This window comes from Falco cherrug, chromosome 4 (assembly GCF_023634085.1).
Source record: "Falco cherrug isolate bFalChe1 chromosome 4, bFalChe1.pri, whole genome shotgun sequence".
Taxonomy (NCBI): Eukaryota; Metazoa; Chordata; class Aves; order Falconiformes; family Falconidae; genus Falco; species Falco cherrug.
Window position 1 is genome coordinate 23,777,908 of NC_073700.1, and position 24,205 is coordinate 23,802,112.

The 24,205-nt window shown below is 39.1% G+C and overlaps 1 protein-coding gene across 7 annotated transcripts in view; it reads right to left on the reverse strand.

The window, feature by feature from the left end:
- RAD18 (RAD18 E3 ubiquitin protein ligase) overlaps nt 1-24,205 on the reverse strand; it is a 54,189-nt gene that overhangs the window by 19,583 nt on the left and 10,401 nt on the right. For 5 of the 7 annotated variants that reach the window (XR_008731927.1, XR_008731928.1, XM_055708281.1 and 2 more), the window contains exons 5-11: nt 20,561-20,916; nt 18,346-18,445; nt 15,427-15,611; nt 12,100-12,176; nt 11,342-11,402; nt 4,546-4,677; nt 1,128-1,284 (exon numbers count right to left, since the gene is read on the reverse strand). Coding sequence is in view for 5 of the 7 variants with exons in the window: in XM_055708281.1 (XP_055564256.1) it covers nt 1,128-1,284; nt 4,546-4,677; nt 11,342-11,402; nt 12,100-12,176; nt 15,427-15,611; nt 18,346-18,445; nt 20,561-20,916 (1,068 nt within the window). In the remaining 2 variants the exon portion in view is untranslated. Of the gene's footprint in view, nt 1-1,127; nt 1,285-4,545; nt 4,678-10,532; nt 10,943-11,341; nt 11,403-12,099; nt 12,177-15,426; nt 15,612-18,345; nt 18,446-20,560; nt 20,917-24,205 lie in introns of those variants that run through there. The other 2 variants (XM_055708283.1, XM_055708284.1) reach the window with 2 other exon arrangements.

Here is a 24,205-nt window from a genome sequence, read left to right on the forward strand (position 1 = left end):
CCCCAGAGCTGCCCGTCAGTAGCGGAGCCACCACAGCCCAAGCTGCAAACCAGAAAGCTGAGGTTTCGGGCACATAAAATCGGTCTCTGGAACAAAGCCACACAGGCAGTTACTTCCCTTTCTAAGCAAGCACTGAAGAGTTGTTTTCCCTGCAAAGAGTGTCTTCTCCTCTCATTCCTGTTATCAACAAGATAACAAGATTATTTTCATGATTAGCTCTCTTGCTTTTAGACACGTATCAAAACCCAGTTATTCCTGTATTTGTTTTCAACAACTTTTTCACTTTTCCTCCAGAAACTGGGGCCACAGTAACCGGTACTGCAATAGGATGTTTATCTAAGTATTCATCATTGTGTTCTTTTGACTACTGATCAGTAGTAGACAGCAAATTATGATCCATGAAGTATCTTAAACAGATACAAACACTACTTTCAAAAACTAGAGAGATCTTATCAGCAGTAACAGCTGAGCCTTTTTCCAATAAAATTATAATTGAACTATCAAAAGCATAAAATCTTACATTATTTATAAAGCTTTCCCTGATCCTTCATTTTCTGAAGCCAAATAAGGCAACTTCAGGAAGCAAATCTAAATGCATGACGAAAGAAAAGTGAGTGGCTGTCAGGATTTCAAGGTTCAGTGGCATTCTACCACGGACTGTAACTAATCAGTCTTTTAAACTCTATTTCCTTAAGCAATATTCAACTTAAAGAGCTATTAAAAGACTTAGGCTATATCAATTTTTGGACCTCTCAAAAAAAAAAACAACTTCAAACATAACGGAAGGTGATGAAGTGAAACAGAAACACCAAACGTTCTGGTTCCACAGACATTCCACTCGCTGTTTCCATATCAAGAGGAACATTTACACTATCACCCCTCTAACAAGTCATTACAAAACTATCAAGTAAATTCTGAATGTGTTTCAGCTCCAGCCCTCAAGCAACCGAACAGCCAGAAATACGGAGAAAAATGAATCAGTAACCACAGCTTAGGAACCCATCCTATGAAGCAGGAGATATATATATATATATATATATATATTTTGCTCAAGGTTACTGACGAAGTTTTTCCATGTTTGGTCTGATTTGGTATAAACCAGGGAGAAGTGACTCTTCTTCACTAACCTGCTTGTTGATCCAGACGACAGTGAGAACACAGGAGAGACTGATCTCTGGCTTTCCTCCAAGGAAGAAGATTCATTTCTTTTGCCATCAGGAGTTTCTGGTTTGATTTTCTGGGCTTTTCCGAGGACAACAGCCGTGTGATTCTCTTCCCTATGTTCTACCAAGAAGAACGACAGAGATAAGCAAGAATGACAAATCAAAATATTATTGTTTAAATTTTTGCAGCCTGGAGATACAAAGTTATAAATATTTAAGTACCAACACCTCATTCCCACTTACTTGCTTCCCAAAACTCTCAGTTTCAAAGGTTTAATTTATTTTCCTGCCCAGTAAAAAAAACTAACCACCACATCCCACCCTCTAAGAACCAGAGACTAAACCAAAAACATTTAATTGTTTTGAGTTTCAAACACAAACAAAGGAAAGAAATAAAGGGTAAGGGTATTTGTCACATTTCATAAACAACTTTATTTCAGAAACCAATAAATGCTTAAGGAGACAGCACTGTTCACTGCTTCTTGCTACCAATTCACTTCATCCACTGCATGAGACGACTGCTTTAAAGTTTTACAGATCTATTTAATAGGCTGCTTTTCAATAAGAGAAGCACTATGATTTATTTCCCTATGCATCTAAGAAAAACAATGTCAATCTAGATAACTGATGTTTCCATTTTTAATAGGAAAAATCATTTCGAGACAACACTTAGTCACAAACTGTAAAACTACTCCATTACGTTTGTCAAGTGTTTTTATCTATGAAGAGATGAAGTATCTCTGGAAAGATACCTTCTACCTCTCCAAAGAGAAAACAAATGTAGACTAGTAAGTATGGTATGTAAAGACAAACTACTCTTATGCCATACTCACAAATATTTTCAGATGAGTTATTTAACTAGAAATTTGCAGGGGACATTAAAGCCACACAGAGACTCATCTCATTAATAACCCTTATTACAGCCATTCACAGAAGCGTTCTGTCCACCCTCATGAACCAAGCTATACTCCCACTCAAACCACTTTGACTTTTCTACCCCTCCAGAAATTATTTTGACAGAAATGACCAAACAGAACTGTAATTACAGTGTGGAGGAGCTATACAATCTTTGAGTTCAGCTACAGCTTGCCCTTTCCTTTCCATTAAAAAGCGTAATTAAATACCAGGAGCATCTTTCTGTCTGTTGAAAACAACCAGCAGATTACAGCGAGTCAGTTGTCCAACTAATGAAATTGAACTCTGAAATTAACAGGTTAAAAATAGCAAAGGTCCTGTGCAATAACGCAACCCAGAAGAGGTGTATCACAAATGTTTATCAGACTCCTATGGTGCTTCCCCTTAAGCAAACAAGGCCCTATGCTTAAAAGCTATAAAATATAAAGGCTCGAAATAGAACATTTTAAGTTTAAAGATGCAAAACAAGATGATGTAAATCAGGAACGGGTAACTCAACATCACCAAAATCAGAGTGAGATTTTCAGAGAGGTTTAAGTTACATCACACAATACTACAGTAGAGGACAATGGGAGATATGGTTTAAAAAACCAAAACCCGCACACACACACAAAACAAAAAAAACAAACTAAAAGAAAAAAATGCAACCAAAAAAAAAATGTTTTAAGTCTTTACAATTCCACTACTTCCATATGAATCTGAATAAAGTGGGTAAGGAATGCATGCAAAGCCTTTGCTCTTCTCAGCAGTTATGCTTTCAAATGGCAAATCATCAGACCACTGATGGCTTTCTTCCTTTCACATACTACAATTTCCAGTTTAACAAAAAGGCGATTGCTGTTACTAAAGAACAGTGATGAAACAGACTTTAGGCATCTGTTCCTTCACCCATAAATCATCTTTTTGTTTTGTTTTTTAAGTGGTTTACAGTCAACCAGGTGCAGATGTTTGGCATAAAACTAGAAACTGAAATTTCAAAGGTTATTGAAAGCTCAGTGCACAAAAAGCATAATGAAAATTTTGCAGGTTTGTCAGACCAGGTGGTATCATGTACTTAAGTCAACACAATACAGGATGATCCACCTGATACAAGTTATTTTCTACCAGAGCACTCTTTTGGAAAAACTATATGGCTTTACTTCAGCTTCTCAAAGGCTGCAGTTTAGCACACAAAGAAAAAGTTTAAACAGAAGATAGAAACCCAGTAATTTATAGTAGCTGATCTCTCCACAGAGCACAGCTAGAAATTAATATCTTAAAGTCTGTGATCCTGTTATCTAATATCACATTGCTTTTGTTTCTGCTATAGAACATCACCATAAATTAGGTCAAACAAGGTAAAGTTTATCCTTGAGATTCCTTGATTTTTACCCTTCACATGGAAAGGACTATGTATTGCACCAAGGTCTGCATGAAACTGTAACAACAAAATTCATACTATTATATTGGTACTTTATTTTTGAGAGCTCTGCTAGAGGAGACAGCACAGAGGACAGACAAAGATCAGTTCAGCTCAACTCAAAAAGCAGGGATTTCTGAGAGCTGATGCAAACAAAAATGCCAGATTTTCCCAAGAACAGACACAAGAGTGCATCCATCCAATTCTCCAAAATGGAATTTTCTCCAAAATTCTGTATTTCGAATAGATTATAACTCCACAAGTTATATTAGGTTGAGGAATGCTCTTTTAAATCACACATTCAAATATATATGTACACCCCCAAAACAACCAGTAACACAAAACAAATGAGACTGAACAAGCTTATAGGGAACAAGTTAAAAGCACACATGGGTATTTCTTTGATCATATGGTACTCAGGTTAACAAACATATGCTAATTTTGTTCCTAACTCATAAAGGACCGACTAACTGAAGTTGTGCATTCCAACTTTTCATTGTGTTGAAGTATATAAACACAAAATGAAGAGACTTAAAAAAACAGAGGCAGCATACTGTATAAACAGTCTAAAAGAAGCCAAAGTATTTTATTGCTTCAACCTCAGAACAAGTAAATTTTTGTTCTAATCCACACAAATATCTTTGCAGTTCCAAATTACTGACGCCCTATCATATTAATGAAAGGGAAAAGCTGAAACCCAGCAATACCCATGATCACTTTCATTTCAAAGACGCAGAGCATCACATGCCCGCTCTCAGCAGCTTCAGTAGATGTGGATCAGAACCTAAGATCCCATTTCAACCAGCTGATTAAAAGATGCACCTAAATGAAACACATCTATACATAATCCCACTAAAAATCAAACAAATATTTTTTAATGGGTTGTGCTTACATGCCACGCTAAAATCAATGGTTGTCAATCTTTTTAGGTTCCGTTTGATTTTTGTGCTTTTTTCCCCTTAAGGACTACAGCAGAAGAACAGTGGGAGGAAAGAACATTCCTTTGAGAAACTTCCCACTTTTTAGCATGGCTCAAATAGGGGGACTACATTAAACAATGTTACTAACCTGTGGCTGCTGGCGATTCTTTGACAGCGACTTCTTTGTTTTGAGCACTTCCTGTTTTCCTCTTACCACTTTTCTTCCACCGACTATTTACTTGATCCACCAAAAATTTAAATTCTTTTCTGTGCTTTTTTCCTGAAATGTAAGTGTATTACTGATCACTGCCACAGGACTTTTCAGGTATGCCGTTAAAAGTGAAAAGGATGTGAACAGAAATAAACACAAAACACTGAATTAAAAACAATGTTGTTACAGCAAATGAAAATGAACTCATCACTACAATATGTTCCATATTCTATAAATGATCCAAATCTGTGCCTATGTTCTTACAGTTACTCAGTAGTCAGGACACTTGCACAGATGAAAACTTAATTTTTTACACGGAACTGTGGTTTCTTCTTTATATTATCCATCTATTTTTTCCCCTAAACTCGTTAAGTATTGCAGTTCCCACTGTGACAACATTTAACACTTTTGTCACGGCACCAAGTCTGTCAGAGCTCAAGGAGTGTCTGGATGATGCCCTTAGTCACACCGTTGAGTTCCAGGCAGTCCTGCGAGGAGCACTTTGCTAGAGAGAGAAAGAGTAAAACCTCATGACTATTGTGCAAATTGCTTTAAAGTTGCTTGGGGTTTTTACCCTGTTCCTGCAGTAAGGCAATGTCGAAAGCTTTTGTGTCATGCATATGATACTATTTTGATTCAGATCCTCTAAATCACAGTTAATATTGCTAACACTCTTTGCACTTTCAATCACTTAGTATGTTTTAAGCAATCCTCTGGTATTCAGTCAGAGCAATGTTGGTTTTTAATCTAGATGCTTCAATTTCTTCACTTGGAGGCTGGGAAAATACCCTGCAACCTCAGACAGACGGCATGAAGGGAACACTGTTTTCCCTACAGAACGCACCAACTTCTAGTGCAACGGTGTATTTGACTGTAGCTACCCGCCGCTAATACAGCATAAAAGTCTCAGTCCACACACATGGCTTTATACTGGTATGTTACAGGGAAGGCAGCAAACATGAATTTCCTTTATTTGGAAAACCTTTCAACAAGAAGTCACAAGAGAAACAGATTTGTCCTTTTGAGACAAAGAATTTCATCTAAAACCTTTAGCCTAATTTTTAGCCTACGGAAAAAGCACTCAAAGTGTTCTCCGTGTCAGAGGTAGTAAGGCCCCATGTGCACCCGAAACGTCCTTGGGGCAAAGCAACTGTCTGTAACAGCATGAGAGGGTGAAGCAGACACAGCCCTTCCTCTGGGCTCTGTCCTGCCTCACCCAACGGTGTCGGGACAGCCAGCTCGTGCACACACCAGGGGTCCAACACTCAATAAAATCCCAGTGTCCCTGTCTATCCCCCCCGAGTATTTTCCAATCTGTCCTTGCAGGGAGCAGGACTCGGCACAGCAGCAAGGGACCACCATACTCGCTCCTCTACCAGCAGCAGAGGGCTGGCAGCACACGTGTGCCATCTGCAAGGGAAGTTTCATAGAATCACAGAACAGTTTGGGTTGGAAGGGACCTTAAAGACCATCTAGTTCCAACCCCCCTGCCATGGGCAGGGACACTTTCCACAAGCCTAGTTTGCTCCAAGCCCCGTCCAGCCTCCTGATGGCACCGCTTGGTCTCAGCATCCTGCTCAGCATGGCCAGCACCTCAAGGAGCTGACACCCCTCACTGAGCACTGGATGGAGCATGGCACATACAAGTAATTGCTGCATCTAACCTAGATCTGTGTCCTGCTGTGGTGACAGGAGTAGGGAAAAGCCAAGATAAAATCATTATCAAGTCCTTCCCCACAGAAGGAAACAGATTTAAAACTGACTCCCTCTCCCTGCACAGCTGAAAACACCACATAAGGTCAACAACTCCTTTAATAAAAAAAAAAAAGGTTCTTGTCCCAGATGCTTGTGTTTGAACCGCTGCATATTCATTACGCAATTCCTTTGGTGCTTCAGTTTTTCCAGTATTACTATTTTTTGTTGTTTTGTTTTATGGTGTAACTACAAAGCTTTTATAGTAAAAAAGAAATGTCCTGGCAAAACAAGGCACTATTCAGATACACTGTAAATCACCACTGTGCTGAAACAACATACCACGCACTTTTCCTAAAAACTACAGGCATTTCAATAATAAAACAATTGCAGATATAATTACAAATATTTAAGACATAAACCAGTAAGACACTGAATAACACTGCAAATTAAAAGATTTATAAGCAGAAAAGGCAACAGAATCCTTTTTTTTTTTTTTTTTTTAACAAATGTATTTCTTTTCCTGTAGGTTTTTTGACCATGAAATGAACAGAATGATGGTGTCACTGAGTTCCTGAGGAGCAGAAGGAAGCTACTGCAGGGGACAACAGCATATTTAATCGTACCTTCCAGGCACGGACTCTGGCATTCCTGTAAGCAGAGCCTCCAGCTAGCATATAAACCATTCTCAGGTTCATCAAGCCAAAATATTAACTGATATTTTAAAAACACTTCACACACATAAGATAAAGTGTAATTTGCAATTCGCCAAGAGCCTGGGAAATTGTAAAGAAGGTAAAAAAAAAAATGTCTTATCACAGCTCTTTTATCTTGCTTTTCAACAAGATTGTTAGACAGCTCCAGTGTCTTCTATGCTGCATATGGAAATACAGAACAAAAAGTATATGGTTGGGTTTGGGTTTTTTTTATTCAGAACTTATGCCAGAGTTAATTCATTCATTAATTCAGCTGTGAATTAGGGACCTAGGGCACAAATGTTGTAAATTAAGAGAAAAACCCCATTCATTGCATAATAAAGCTTTTTAAAGTCCATCCATGCTACAGTGAAAAAATAGCATTTGATGAAAGTTCTTTTTATCTCTGTCCTCTAATTTTTATGTACAGATCTTTTTTCATGCTTATGATTTCTTGCCTGTTGCTTTTATGAGAAATGATTTGCTGACACTAGTTAACATTCACCTCTTTGGTCATCACTCCTTACTAATTTTAAAACTATATGTTCCAATTAAAATATTTTTCTGTCTTTTTCCCCCCTTTTTCTTTTTTTAAGACTTTTAAATGTTTAATTAAGCCACCTGAGCCTAATTTATACCCTTGGAAATCTTGATAACTTCAAAGCCATATCCTTTTAACAATATGACCTCAATAAAATACCTGATTTCGGAAAATAAAGATGACACTTAGCATCTTCTTGTTCTAAAATGTACAACAGGTCAAGAAAATAAAAGGAAGGATGGGCAGTTCGAGTCCCCAGTGGGCACTGCCAGCAGCGCACACCAGCCTGGTGCAGAACTGGGCAACGGGCTCCTGTCTCCACACCCCACCCCAGTCATGCAATACAACTGTTTGCAAGGCTGCAACACAAATGCAACCAGGAATCACGTAATCACTTAGGCTGGAAAATACCTTTAAGGTCACCAAGTCCAACTGTAAACAATGCAGCTTTACAAGGAATTTCTGCATATCTGAAATTTACAAAAAGGAGTGAAGTGGTTTTCTTGTATAGAACCAGTTCTCTGGTGACAGCACCGCCCTACAAAGAGCCGCACGGGCACCGCACCAGGGCAGCACGTCTTCTCGGCAGCTCCTTTGTTCCTGGGTTGCTCCACACCAGCCCTTCCACCCCCAAACATTCCCCACCTGCAGTGAGAAGGATCAGGGCAAACCTGCTCGCAGCTGACTGAATTCCAGCATCTTCCTTGGACAGCTTTTGTTCAGACTCAGCTTCCACACTTAGCAGAACGTGAATACACAGAGCAGTAAACAGCTAGTTACAGGGGATGTGCTCTGCCTGGGGGGCCTCCTGCAGTCACTGAACTTCAAATTTGTTCTTTACAGCTACTAAAGCCTTCTGGGAAAAATATCCGATTTGGGATTAATACTTTATAAATTACTTTTTTTAAAAAAAAAGTTATTGCTATAGATTTCTACATGCCAAGAAAATAATTATTAACCACTTACTTGGAATTAGTGGTGAATGCTTAAGACTAAAACCCACAAACGCTGTATGTACACTTAAAAAAAATACATATTCTCAGGAACAGCAACAAAAAGCAAGGGAAAAATTTGCTAAAGACTTAGGCCCTTATTTAGCCTTCATAGAACCATAGAAACCCAACTAAAATCAACAATGCTAAATCCAGCTGCATTATGGAATAATTTATACGCCTGAAGCGATGCAAGGAAACACAGGAAATATGACCATATTGCAGATTTAAATACACCCTTAAATATAATCAGAACAAGTTGTCCCTTCATTGTTTTGCTCCTCTGTGGCTGAAAGCAGAGAAGTTTAATGTTCAGTGAAAATTGTTTTAACATTACATGGCCAACTACCATGTTTGAGGATGGAAGCAGAGTGCAGGTGAAGCAAAATGAATGGGAAACAGGAACGAAATTATGAATAACAAAACACCACTAAGAAGGTAAGTACAAAGTAACGCTATTTAAAACCTGATGTAAAAACACACAAAGGGTCAGAAAATCATCTGTAAGAATCAGTTTACATTAGCTATTTCTGCACTAAATTACTACAACAAGATACAAGTCAAGTCCTGCAACCTTTAACTCTCACAAGAACATTTGCTTCTAAACTAACAACAATAAAGACGGTTAGATGGTTCCATGGAGAGAAAAAACACTATTCTCAAGTTTAAGCACATGGTAAGAAGAAAGACAGCCTAAAATACTGTACTTTTTCAGGGTCAAGTTAAGCAGGAATTGGTTCTCTGTCCGGGGGGTGGGGGTGGGGAGGCAAATCCCCACAGAAAAAAAAACCCACCAAAATAAACCAAACAAAACTGTATGACTGAATCATAGCTCTCCCCATTATATTTTTCTAATTTTTTTGTCTCTTCTCTTCTTTTCCTTAAGTATTATTTATTCCAGTTATACTTCCCAAAACAAATGCTATTACTCTGACAGGGCAAAAGCAGGTTTAATAAATAACACAGGCATTGGTCTCTTGCACAGAGGGGACACAGTCTGAAAAATGAAACAGAAAGCAACAACAAAACCAGAAGGGGGTGGGGGGGGAAATCACCCAGTTTGCACTGAATCCCAGTTGCCTGCACAGGATGGGGAGGAAGAGGACAACCAAAGCAGTGGAACATTCCTTCCAAGAGATTGCTTCAAAATCACCGGGCTGGATGGGAGGGAAAAGCAGAAAAGGATGCAGGAAGCACAGAAGAGTGCACGAGTGCTTGTGGAGACGGGTATAAAGGAATGGAGCGAATGTGAGGAGCACTGTGAAACCCTGAATGATTTGAGAATCACAGTATACAAATAAAATATGGAAAAAGTATTTTTGGCTCAGCTGAAACATACTTTTTAGCAGTAAAGGCCACCTTGACAATCGTAGAAGTGTAAAAAACACACAGTTGAGGAAACACGCAGCCATAGAGTATTTCAGAAATGTCATATTAAATATAAACTACTGTGACCACATTGCTTGTCTGTTAATGCCACTCTGCACTGGACAGCAAACCTAGAAAAGTGAGGTATAAAAAAAAGAGTAAATTTATACAAACTGAACTGCTACAGGATGAGTTGGAAGACTCAGGAAGACCAAAAACCACCCAGAATACAGGCACATTTTAAATAAAGTCAGTGTCTGACTATTAGAGTGTAGGGGAGGAGGGAATATGCTGAGCAATGGGAAAACCCGGTATCTGTGCTACTGGGTACACTGGTGAGTGCAGGGCCAAGACAGTGAGCATTCACCCCATCTTCTAGCTCAGCACCCTCCTTGTCAGCACAGATGCCTCCCACCGCAGCAGCCCAGCTATGCCTGAGCCAGGCTGCTGCTCCTGGAGGGTTCGCAGCCAGCAGAACTGCTGGCACACCAGCACTCACACAGTGCCCAGAACCTCAAAAAAGGGAAAAAATAATATCAAACCTGAAACTGAGAAAATTCTGTATGTAAAAACACTCAGAAGCACATGCCATTGTTCACAGGGACACAACTGTAGGCAATAAGCTTTTCCCCCCCCCCCCCCCAATCAGTGAGTGACTTGATACACACACATCCATATGCTGCAAGCCCAAGTTCTCACGAAGTATAGAACTGGCAAATTAATCAACCAATTCACATGAACCTCTGAGCAATTCAGATTATTCTCAGATAATGTGCCAAAAATCTGGGGCAAGGAAGGGTGAAATCTCACAAAGCAAGCACAATCGGCCTTCACCACAGTCACAACTGCTGTTCTGTTCTTCAAAACTGGAATCACAAGAATCACAGGGAGTCTCACACAGAGCAGGACACTGAAACAGAGCTCCCCCTTCACCTGACAGCCCGGGCAGCTTGACGGGGACATGGTCAGCATGTACACTCAGCACTGCCGGCATCTTAGGGAGTCCCTTCAGAGAAGTTCTGTTCCTTATTTCTGCTGGAGGGTTCCTAGTGAAACCATACAACTAGGCATCACACATCCAATGCAGGAGAGAGAAAATCTCTGCTGTTCTTTATGTCCAACAAACATAGGAGGACCATTAAGAAGGTAAGTAGAAAGTGCATAAATGGAGATGCACTAAATTGCACTAAAGGAGGCAATCACCTTCCATCTCACTCTTATCCAGCCCTGGCAGTGAATTTTGTCAAACATCAGTACTTAGTAGACACTGAGCTTCGAACAGAAACTTTCAGCCCAAACTGAGAACTTCCAGCTTTGATCCATTAAATGGGGAGCGGGGGAAGCGCACACACATGAAAAGCATCACTTTCATGTGTGTATTTTAGTACAAAGGAAAAGGAGGTGAATTCAAAAGCAAAATGAAGTGAAAATTGTGTATCACTTACGATAATCAGTGTGGATCTCATCTATTTCTTGCTCTGTCTGGTCCTTTGTGAAGGTCAAGCTCTACAGAATCACACAAGTCTTTATTTACAGAAACAAAAACACGATAAAGCTGCATACTTTAAAACTAGAGAATTAGAACTGGAAAAAGGATTGGCTCTTGTTCTTCCCCCCAGCTCTTACCATATCATCCGCAGATAGTAATACATATTTAAGGCATGTATACATGCTGTTTTGCTTTGCTGTCATGAAGTCAACGGGACTAAGCCAAGCCACCCCATATAAAACCCAGCATGTGTGGACCATAAAATATTTCCTAATACTGTGCAATAAACATGCTCCAAAAGTCACAAAAGTATCATATGTCATGGGAAAAGAACAGGCGCTATTGCTGATACGGAAGCAAGGAATTTGCTAGCTAAATCCTAGAGAATTCTAGGAAGCAAAATATTCCCCACACTGCCATGGAGGGTCAAAATCATCGAAAACGACCAAGGGGAATATTTCTCAAGAATGTTTATTGTAATAAAAAAAAAAAAAGCTCCTACTGACATGGTTTGGGCATAGAAACATCAGCAGTACACAGACCACGACAAATGAGTGGTATGAGAAAATCATGTTGATTATAAGATGGTATATGCGAATTCCAACATGCAACCTGGGAATTCCCATAATAAAGCGACAGGCAAACTTGTTCGGTGCCCAGTCTGTAACTTCTCCTAGCCATCCCCCACTCTGAGAACAAAGATGATTAGCTTACTTTTTCACCAGTTTTGTTAAATTCAAACTGAATCCGAATCTTCTCATTCTTTTCCAGCTGTTTAACAACCTCTGCAACTGTTTGAAAATACAATAAATTAATCAATAAAACAGAAGCTGTTAAATAAAAAGATGTAACAGCACTGAATGAAACTACCGTGAATTTGAACCATAAAGAGGCAAACTGGCATTCTCTCTCCAACAGTGAAAACTCAACAGGCAAATCCAAATGGCATGGTTTTACACCAGTGCTCACTCAGCAGGCATTTGTTCACACAGAGGAACCACTCCCACCTGCGGCAGCTGAGCAGCAGAAGCAGTGCCCAAGACTGGGGGCCAGGAGGCAAGGTCTGGAGCCGTGGGCCTTGCAGCAAGCGCCGTGGTGCTGGCCGGCAGCTGGCTCTCAGCCGCCTCCTGGGCCACTGCTTGTATTTTCCCCTTAATTTAATACAAGGGAAATGAGGACTTTTCAAATCATATTTGACTCTTACCTTAGAATACTATAATGTTTCTGTGGTGCACAGGCATGGCTTTTATGAAAAGAGTTTTCATTTTATAATGTATCTTTCTACAGAAGATAAAAAAAGTGACATCTACCATGTATCTTACTTCTACCTCCAAGGACTACCTTCCAAAGCAATGCAAAACTGTCTGCAGATGTATGTCCAAAACCTGTAGTCCAAAAATTAATTACAACCTACTCTAACAATTAAGGCAGACACCTCAAAAGCATATGAACAGACATAAGTGTGTTTAAGTTTTAACTAAACCTACAGCTATGCAGGACCTGCATGATTTATTTTGACATTTACTTTTACAAATCTGTTTCTATACTTCATCATTTTCAGAGGTACTAGGTGGCTATGGCATTTATTAAAACAAAACACTTTCACTAGACAGTAAAGTAGCCAGAGAACAAAAGCTTATTAAGCTGTGAAGGAATAAAAACCTGTTCAAAACTGCTTTAAGCAAAATCCAGGAATGTGGCACCTGTGCTTCCTCAGAGGCTTAGCTGTTTGTATTATACAGCGACCTTAGGTTCGCTGCTACCACTGAAAATGCATGTCTGCACCTTAAGTTCAAGTTTAATAATACAGCCTTTCTAAACAGGTATTGAGCCAGAACTCAGTAAAAGTTTGGCATTATTTGGGGCACACTACTTAAAGTACATTGTCACACACTGTGAAACCCCTCGCATTTTTGGAAGTCTTAAGCACAAACTAAGCAGCGACACGTGGCACCTAAATCACTTAGGCACTCAACCTTCCTCGTCAAGTTCTTAAAATGGTATAAGGAGCAAAATGGAAAAACAAATAGTGTTGGTTACAAACTCACTTTTCTCATCTACTTGCTCACATAATCCAAGTCAAGAGCTGGCAAGTGAAATCAAGATTTCAAAAAGCAGGAGCCTAAAGTTTGGCTGCTAAACTTGCATTTATAATCCTCAGTGACTGACTGTATTTCAAAAAGCACCACAACTGGCAGCTGTGCCTGTTTAATAAAGGAGTTGAACACCAAAATCATGATTTATTTTTGAAATTCCACAGTAAAAGTTGTGGATATTTGGCACTTCCAACTATCTGATCATATATAAAACCAAATGTGTATGGAGTTAACTTAAGAGTTTTTAATATTTACTGGATAGTATAGTGGAGTATTTATTTCAAATTTGTTATATGGTAACCGATGAATTAAGTAGGTTTTACTGTGTTTAAATTTGGCAGCCTTCTCAAAGGCTACTTCTCACTGCTGGCCACAAATCATTCCTGTTACAGGTAAGCAACAAATAGCAAATGTAAAGTTTAGCTGTGCACCTGCAGTGGTATGCAATCTGACCCATGGAGGTGCTGAACCCAGCTGTGCACGAGCAGCTCCCTGCCCTGTCTGCTTTGCAGTGCTTGCTCATGCAGTTCCTGACAGTTCTACTGACAGCAAGACCACAAATTTATCTGGTCAAAATAGTTTCCGAGCCCTTCAATATACACCTAAACATTCAGAATGGTTTATGGCTTCTGGAAGAAATGGTGAACTTGTGCTTCAGGACTTAAGTCTCTGTAAATATGAGAATCAGAGATCAAACTGAGGGTGGGGAACAGTATTTCTCATCTCTCTACCTCTGAAGTAACTGAGACCAGCTCTTGCCAGCAGCAGGACTGACCTACGCTACAGAGGCAGCCAACAGCAGCCTACCTCCTGAAACCAGTGCAGAACAGGCAATACCAGCTATATGAGAATTTCCAGGACACTCAACAGCTGTGCAGCTCCCAGAAGAGTAATATCTGAACATGATCCTGTAAGGAATTCCTTTAAAAAGAGTTTGCCATAAGCTTCTAATCAAATAAAAAGTAATGTAGCTATAAATCTGATGTCTCTCTCTCACCCACACATGGCAGTGTGTTTGTACTGTTACTTTTATCACTTGCAGGACTGAACTGAGAGATGACAAATGACACATCTTTCAAAAAGATTTATGTTCACATCTTGTATAAAATAGAGTATAACAAGATGAGCTGGGACAATTCTCCCTCTACTTCATACAAGGTAGTCAAAATTTTCAAAATGGCCACACTGCCTACAAAACCAGGCAGCACAAATACCCTGCTCAGATCTCATCCTCCCTGTTCCAGCCCTGGCATTTTTCAAGCATTAAGCCTGAGCATATGGAAATAACAAACTGCTGTTTAAAGGAAGTTTATATTGCACCCACATCACGAGACTAAAACACATTCTCCTTATCCCATACAGATGTTTAATGTGTACGTAGTCTGAGTTTAATTATAGAAAGTTGCTGCCAAACAACTAAATTGATATAAACTCCATCTATCTATACCTATCATCTTAAAAAAAAATAAATATCTGATTTTGAAATGATATCAAATTAAAAAAATACAAAAGTCTCAGTGTATAGGAGGAAGAGAACAAATTAGAACAAGAGATAAATTAGTAATCCATTCACTTACTAAGAACCTTGGGTACACTTTCTTTTTTTGACTAAAAACCCTGGAGTCTAATTTGGAAGCACTAATTAAAATACAAAATCAATGAAAACACAGAACAGTTTTCAGAACAGAGTTAGTAAACCAGGAAGTACAAAATAATTTCAACACAAATTTACATCCTTGCTGGATACTTCTAGAGTATTGCAACGTATTTTTGGTTTTCATTAAATTTCCTTTTTTTGCATTAATCTTGATTTATATGAGATAAATTCTTCCAGCTCCAGTTTTGCCAAGTATTACTCAGCCTTATTCCTACCCTGAGAACTAAGAGAGGAAATGCATACCAACAGCTTGCAACGGTAACAATTTTCCTAGAATTTCTAACTTACCAGATTTGGGATTTAGAGAATCACATTGAGCATTATACATGTGCACAAATTCCTGGTGTCTTTTAATGAGCTGTTGTCGGGTCCCATTGGTTGACAGACCATGTTCCTTTAGTTTCTTCTTCAGTTCACGATCAGAGAGCAAGTTGTAAACAACTTTTGACATAGGCTTCCTTTTGTGAGCAGAACTGCAAAAGGAAACAAACATTTCTTAGTTAATTCTCCTATGAAAATCCAAATACTGATTTACATTTTTACAGAGTATTTCACCCACTCTGGGTAAGAAATACCCAAAAGAATCGTTTCAGCTATGGCAGACATACAACGAATTATGCAGTGTATCGCAGATGCAACAGCAGTGGCTCTAGGAAGCCAGAACACTTTTCCAACTACCACAAAGAAAATTTCAAACATACAGAAAGCAATAGGTCTGGTCTGATTTTCTTCAGGAAACAATGCGAACACTACTCCTGTAACAAGTACTGTGGCTCAGTTGTTGATATCTACAGCGAAGACTTTAGAATCACATCAGCAAACACAGTATTGTTTGTCTTCATTAGGATCAAGCCTCACATTCGCTCTGAATTCAAAAGGAAGCATACTGAATTCAGATTGCCAAAACACAGGTTTTCTACCCACGTACTGTCCATGTCTTACCTGAATCAGTTGGCAAAGTTTTAAAAGCATTAAAACTGCAAGCCAAAACTTGAATTGGGAGATTTTTCAGCTTTCTGGGAATGTAACTTCAAGAAAGATAGTCATGTACCTGCAAGCGATCTGTAGTTCCCATCTAACAGAAGGGTTGTTTGGTAATACAGAGAAGTGACATTAAAGAGAATTAATAGCACTCTCAGATGAATAATATCTGAAACCAAAATTTACTCCTTCACACTGCCTTATGTCAGAAGAACTCAACGTTCCTGGCATAGCTAGGGAAAACATCTTACACACAGGAAACTGTCATAGAAAATTCAAGTCCTACTACAACTTCTGTCATCTAAGATGAGCAGAACAGTTTCTTTCTGCACAAATTAGCTCAGTCTTCCCTATACCTCCTGGTGAAGTAACACTCAAACTAGCCAAAAAAAGTACCGAAATCCATCTACTGCCTCACTCACCTTCTTCAACTTAAATTATTTATTAGTTACAGAAGAACAGCATTTATTTAGATACTTTCTTCCTGCAGCAAAATGAAGTTCAGCTGCGCTGCTCTGAATTATGGAGAAATTAACGGCTTTCCATTGTGAAAGCAAGAAACTTATTTGAAAACTGTATTCAGCAATTTCAACTCATCACATTGAAAATAAATTTCAAAGCTTTTAAAAAAAATACTCATGCAAAAATCATCATTAATTCATTTACTTTCATACAGCCCCTGTAGCATAGCTGGCAGAAAAAAAAAAAAAAAAAAAAAGATGACAATACACTCTTCAGGAAATTACTGTTTTCAGATTCTTTGGGGAAATATAAAAAGAAATCATTGAATAATTAAATCTTTTGAAAGTCCTGAAAAAGCTTTGTATGTATTATAACGCACCAGCATCACGTCTTAGAAGAGTGATGACAGCTTTGTGAGCAGACAGCTATGAGAAAACAGCTCACAACAGTTTTGAATCTTAATGTTGGTGGGATTTTTCCCCATCCTCGAGAAATGCAGTGTTCTTTGTAAACGTAGACTTACCTGTTGTAATTACTTCTGTGCAGGTTTTGGGGACTAAATTATCAGTTCCGCTGAAATACTGCTCAACTGTTAACATAGCATGCCATGTGCTCCTGATTTGAGAATAAACAGAGCTAAAATTCCTCACAGAAGAACTAGAGATCTGCTGTTACTGAAACCCGAACAACACTGCCATAAAATAAATACATTGCCAAAAAGCCAGCATTTGACACACAACAGCCAGTCCCTAGGGAGAAGTGTCTTGCATGATATTTTCTTAAGATCCAAGCAGTCAGATAAAATAAGCAAAATTTAAAATTCTGTTAGGGACATGGGCTTGACACCAAAGAAAGATCTGGCTTTTATTTCCATTCATTAAGAACAGAAAAAACACTAAAAACATCCCAAGTGAAAATACAACATCAGATTTCAATATTCATTTACCATTTACTCATCTTCAAAGTCCTTTAGCTTATAGATTGCATTCTAAGCATGACTGGACAAAATAAGAGGTTTAACATAAAATTACTTTCTAATTCAAGGTTCAGAGGAACTGGAAATACAAGCGTGCAGTAAAACCACATGCAGTCAAAGTCCCTCACAGTTCTTTAGTCTGAGCAGTTAGAAATAATGATGGCCTAAATTTATGCTAGTAAGTAAAACAAACTGAAATCTACACTTCTGATGTGAATGTGGTGACCATGACAAATTCTAGGGTGGAGGTATAAAATCCAAGGCATCCATTAACCTTATGGAAATTCACATCTTAAAGAAACAAACTTGACTGGGGCAACTTGAAAAGAACCAGTGAGTGGAGTAAGGTGCCATTTTTATTTTTTACCTTGACAGCTAGTGAAATAACTGTCTTTTAGCCCATCTGAACTGAGGGAAGCAATTCATTTACCGAGTGGAAAATGGGAATAAGTGTTATCTGAATAGAATTTTAATGCTAGTGAGCAGAAACATGATAAGAATAACATACAGACTATGTTTTACTCCCTGTGTTCAATTTTTGGAAACTTTGTCCCATGTTTCTTGCCACTAAAAGCCAAAAAGTAATTCTGCTGGTGATCCACATGGTTTCCTGAGAGAGGAAAATCACCACTAACATATTTATACAGAAATTTCAGAACTATCTATACAGCATGCAACCAAGAACCAAACACAGTCCTCTGTATTACAACCCACCAAATAATATTCCTTATTCAGCAGTGCAGAAGAACAGCTACATGCATGTAAAAGTTCTTAAAGTTGTTTCTTACCTTCTGAGGCTGTCCTTCTTCTCTTCTCTTATCAAGCAGCTATCCAGATGTTGGTTTATATATTGCTCTGGAATAGCAACCTCACAAACAGGACAATCCACTGAAAGCAAGGGAGAAGGAATTTACTAGCATGTGTATTACAGCAAAAAGCAAATGTTTTAATTTAAAAAACTAGTCATTGACTGAAGAAAACTAAAATCCAGAATTCCAGATTTAATTTTTTTAAGATCTGGCATGTCTATCCAGAACCTTCATTTTTAGCTCTAATTTTCATTCCAAAACACTTATTTCTCTTTCTATGTAGTATTAGAATGGCTCTCATCTTCCAAACAGTCAGAAGGAATAACAACTCTAATAAAAATCTAGAATAACATACACACTACACAGAAACCTTGGAGCTAATATAAACATAGACATATTTCCATGCTAATCTTTTTCACTTTTGCAGTATTTTACTCCTAAATAAAGGAAACTGCTTCTTTTGATAACACAGTAGAGCACAAACTTTATTCATATTAACATAATGTTCCCAATCTATGGCTCTCATCAGGACTGTCAATACATGAGTTTACTCAGCCTCACAGGAATCCTATGATCCAACCATGCCTCATACTCATTGCTTAGTACAGATAACTTGATTCCATGTGTTGGGCTCAGAGGCTCACAAATGCCCTACAGTATGGTCCCACCCAACTCAGAATTCTTCTTGCATCATATTTTAAAGAAGCAACTATAAACATTACCTTTAAAGACAGTAAAAAACCACAGACTTAAAATAATCACCTGTTGCAGTCACAATATATCAAAAACAAAGGACTAACTTCAAATGAACAGTATGAGGAAGGAATTCTTTAGCTGACATCCTCAGTATGAAGGAAGCAGATTTTGATTTAAAAGATAAAACAAAAACGACCCATGAAAAACACTGTGAAAAGTTGTGGGAATTCAGAGTGTTACCCAGTAACACTCCTTTGCAATTCCTAACTGCTGTGACATCATGTTCTAGTTAAAAGTTTTTTAAAAAACAAGCTGGGACAGTAACATAACATAATAGTTCTGAGCAGTCTATTACTGTATTGGAAGTTACATCTGAATTCTTAACACAGGAACAAATAATACTTACTAAAACCACTTCAGCATTGCCTCATTTCAAATCTTTCACTTATATTGTTTGACCAACTACTTTGCATTGTTGGAAATAATTTCAATGTAATGCATGCTCAGGTCATGAGCATTTAATAAGGTCATGAAATGGTAAGTAAGAGAAAATTTTAAGTGCTTGAAAATAAATGAGCAGCAAAATTTCATATGAGTTTTACATTACGAACACAAGCAAGTCTGATGCATAAAACTAGAAAATTTAACTTCTGGCTAAGTGGACGTCATTTTCATATGGCTACTTTTCTGGCTGTATTACATCTTTAAGCAGTATTTTCCTGGCTAATAAATAAATATGAACTTCAGAGTTCCAGTTGAATAAATTGTTCGACAAAAGAATGGATAAATACAAACTAGTAAGAATGAGTGTTATACTCCTACACTGTCTTTAATTTAGGCTTTTAATTGGGTCAATGGGATGGCTGCCATCATGTCAAAACTAAGAGGATTCTGTCGTTTTATTGTAGTTGATTAGTATAAATGGGTATTTTAATGCTTCAAAATAAATTAATCTTAACACTGTAGAGTTACAGAAGAATAAAGCAGATTACTTTCTTCTGGAGAGCGTATGAATAGGAACATCAACAAACTAAAGCCATGATCGTTTTGACTTTGGGTGCACCCCTCAAATAACAAACACATTATAAAATACCTTGCTTCTGGTTACTTAAGAATACAAAAGCAGAATGAATGTCGATGTTGCCTGTCTAGTCATTAAGGGGAAGGATTAAATGACTTAATTTTTTACTGAGGAAGTCTGTTAGAGCTGTTACTCAAAGCAAAGGAATCTGTAAGCATTGAACTCCATTTAATTACTTGGCATCAGCCCAGGCTTCCTCTTCAAGAATATGCTTGTAGCTGTCCCACATAAGCAGTAATCTGAATGAAGCACAGTCCAGTTAAATGGGAAGCATCTGAACATGCCAATGCAGATGAGAACAATGCAGAGAAGTGAGGAAAATGCCACGTACTGAAGGCACTCCAACGCATACAACCAGCCACAGCCGCCAGCTTGGGGAAGAGAACAAGACAAAACCAAAAATTAAGCGCATCTCACCTTTCTTGGCTACTTTTACCTCAGATGTAGAAGGCTCTTCATGACTTTTGGTGCTCTCAGGACTCTCTCGTGATCCCACTTCATTGTCTTTACCATCAACATCTGCAGAACTGCTGTAAAGGTTATCATGCTCTTCAGTTTTGAAAATCTTCCGATCTGTTCCTGCCAGGCCGTCTGCCTTTGTTGAGGTGCAGACTTTTTCCTTTCTCAAGAAACTGTCAATCACTGGCATCTCCTCTTTCAAACCTGGCCAAGAAACAGGACTGCTGACATGTTTTTTGCCAGCTGAATGCCTGCTATGGGCCAATGGGGATGAAATCGGTGGAGTATCCAAGACCAACTGGAACAGCTGTTGTCTAGAAGCATCCAGAAGACAACATGCAGTTAGCTTCATTGGAAAGCATTAGTTTTTTCTTTGAGAAGAAACCAGAACACAAACAAACAGAGCTTTTCCTCCATTCCTTCCTTCCTCTCCCTCTTGCTTGCATGCAGCACTCGGGAATCAGCTAGCCCACACAAACCAGGAGCAGGAACACACCAGATGAGCCTCACCGTGCTCTATAGAATCTAAGAATTCTCTTCCAAATGTTTGAAGACAATAAACTACATCTTGCAAGTGTAATAAAATGCCTCTCAAAACATCACACAGAACACAGTAAAGAACAAAAAGTTTTCCCCCCTGACTTGAAGTTGGTAGATGACCATTTTCAAGTCAGAGTACTTCAAGCACTGTGTCACACAGCTGTGACAGAGGCTCCTGAAACCAAAGAGCTTAGCAGAAGCATTGCTATATTCCTTCTGTCCCCCCTTACTGCCAGTCTCTGCTTACTGCCCACCCAGCTGAACAGAACCCCACCAAGAGACAACTGCGTGCTTGTCAGGTCTTGAGATTTAATGTCAGGTAAACCAAACTGTTTTGGTCACAATTTCATCAATGATGAGCCAAAAAGCACAAACCCTCCATCCTTTCCTCATATAAAGTAAGAGGACAAACATAACTGCCCTCAAGAACAGCCCATTTCAGCCTCTTACCACCCACCTACACATGCTTTACCTCCCACTTGTACAACCTGTCCTCCTCAGGGCTGTTAAATGTCAAGATGCAAGTTAAACACAGAAGTCTCTTTTCAAAGAAATAAACTTTTATTTTATCGGTAGGAACATGGTAGCAGCAGAAGGCTCACTCTCCTGTCTGTCTCAGTAGTACTTTTAGCTTTGAGGTAAAACAAAGAATTAAAAAGTCACAGTTGTCCTACTCAGGCAATCACATAAGATCTTAAAGACATGTTTTATTCCTACACCTGCCCCAGGGTTTTTTGCAGAATCCTGTTTATTTTACACAGCTCAATCTAAGATAAATAAAGCCAGAGACTGCATCCTTAGCAGGCAGACAGCATAGCAATGCAGCTGTCTAGCCTGCCCACATACCTCATGATTCAATCTCACGATTCAATCTCTCTGCCTCATCACAGGCAGAGAGAAGGCTTTCCCAGCTAACATCAGCAATGGACAAACACATGTCTCACTGTTACCCACTACTGCTTTGAGTCTTCCACATCCCAAGGGTCACAATGAAGTTCGGATCATCCAGCCAAAAACAGCCAGCATGCAGTCATCAATCTATTCACCTTTAATTCACTGCTCCATCATCCCCTGGCAACCTGCACACCATTCACCCCTGGAGCTCTCCCAGAGTGCAAAGCCTGCACAGCTGCCCAGGGGCTCATTAGCTTTCTCCCCACCTTGCTGCCATTCTCACAACCACCACCGGCCAAGCCCGAGCCTGCTGCATCCTCAGAAGTCCTACCCAAAAAAAAAAAAAACCAAAAAACAAACCCAAACAAAAAAAGGCAATTGCAAAAAAACCTTTACCATCTACAAGCTCTGACAAACTGCCAACAGCTTACAAAAAAAATTGAAAATCTTAAAGGAAAGGCAGCATCTCTCTAACAACAAATGGAGGAGACGGGTTAACAACTAAGAGATACTCTGTCCCTGCCTGCTAAGTGGAATAGGGAGGACCTTCCCTTCACCTCTCTTTATAGCAGGATAACACAAAAGGGAGGGACAGCAACAGAAACAGCTTTTGAGGATGCCGATTTACCTTAGAGCCTCTACAGAGAAAGGCAAGCTGTACCTCACAGGTCCACGTGCCTTCCCTTCTGACCCACGAATAGCTGCACTATTCGCTGCAGCTGCTGCGGAACTGCAGGCCCAGAGCTCTGCACTCAGGATGATGTTGACTTCGTCCAAGAGACAAGCCCTGTGCACTGCTAATTACAACTGCACAAGACACCTGGGATCCCTCAGAGGTGAGCACATGGCCCCAAAAGACCACAAACAAGTCTGTAACACCAGTCCTCTTCCTTCCCATCTGTAACACATTAACTTTTTCAAGCACTAGAACCTTTATTACTACCATTGCTCAGCAAGTACATGCTCTTTATTTAAATGTCATGGCTCTACAGCTTTGATTGTGACAATTCACTGCACCTGAAGTGACAGTCTGTGAAAGTAGGCCAGCTGTGGGTCCTCACCTTGCAAAATTTTTAACTCAGGAAGATTAAATAACAGTTGAAATAATTTGGATTACTATTCCTTTTGTGTAAAAAAAAAAAAAAAAAAAAAAAAGAGGGGGTAGGGGTCTGTGGGTGATATACCTGCAGAATATGCACGGCCATGAAATTATTCCTTACAATACTTCCATGAAGACACAAGGCCTATTAGAAGTTTAAAATGCACTACGCTCTCAGATTTTACAGTTAAAGACATTTCAATATTGGGTGACTACTTAAAAAATTGTTCAGTCTTTTAAGGTAAAGTTTTTTCAGGTCTAAGAAGAACAACTAATTAAGAACTGTCTGTACATATACCCTTTAAAAACAAGTTCATATAAGTCACCAGGTAACACCACAATTATACAAGTTTAAGTTAACTTCCTGGAGAACAACCACAGCAACAAGGTCAGCACGCCAAACACACTGCAGTAGTGATATTCAAGCCAGATTCAGAAGCCTGATTTGGAGTCTAAGTTTCCTGGATTACTGGATGTAATGACCACATCTGTCAGTGGCAATTCACATCCATTCCGAGGTTCTCTGACTTTCTGCAGTACAAACACGTGCAATAAAGTGTGGCAGCAAAACTATGTTTTTCTGTCTCCTCATGCCTAGATATGGACTGGAAGTTTTTGAGGTTAATTCCTCGGCTGACACAGACACGGAGCTGTCTAGCTACTGTTGGCATAGGATCAGCTTCATGGGCAACTCAGGAGCTAGCTAATGGGAACACAGAGGTCTTCACACAGCCCTGTCCCACTCCTGCCCCACACTTGTCATTTACAAAGGGTACACTCCATCCAGAAGCATCAGAAAGTTATCAGCATATCGCTGCTCAGCATGGCCACGACCGGCAATAATTGGCAGGCAAAGTATCTCATTTTACTGCAGATAAATGCACAGCATTCTTCAACATAAAGGTAACAAACTATAACCTCAGAAAATTTCTCATATCACAGATGGTTATACTCTACAGTCAGGTTCAAAAGCAAATAAATTAGTTGCCTTTTATTCCTAATACACTTAGGCGAAGTTTAAGCCTCAAAAGGATTCAGCTGGGTGTTTTACCAATGATGTACTCTTTTAA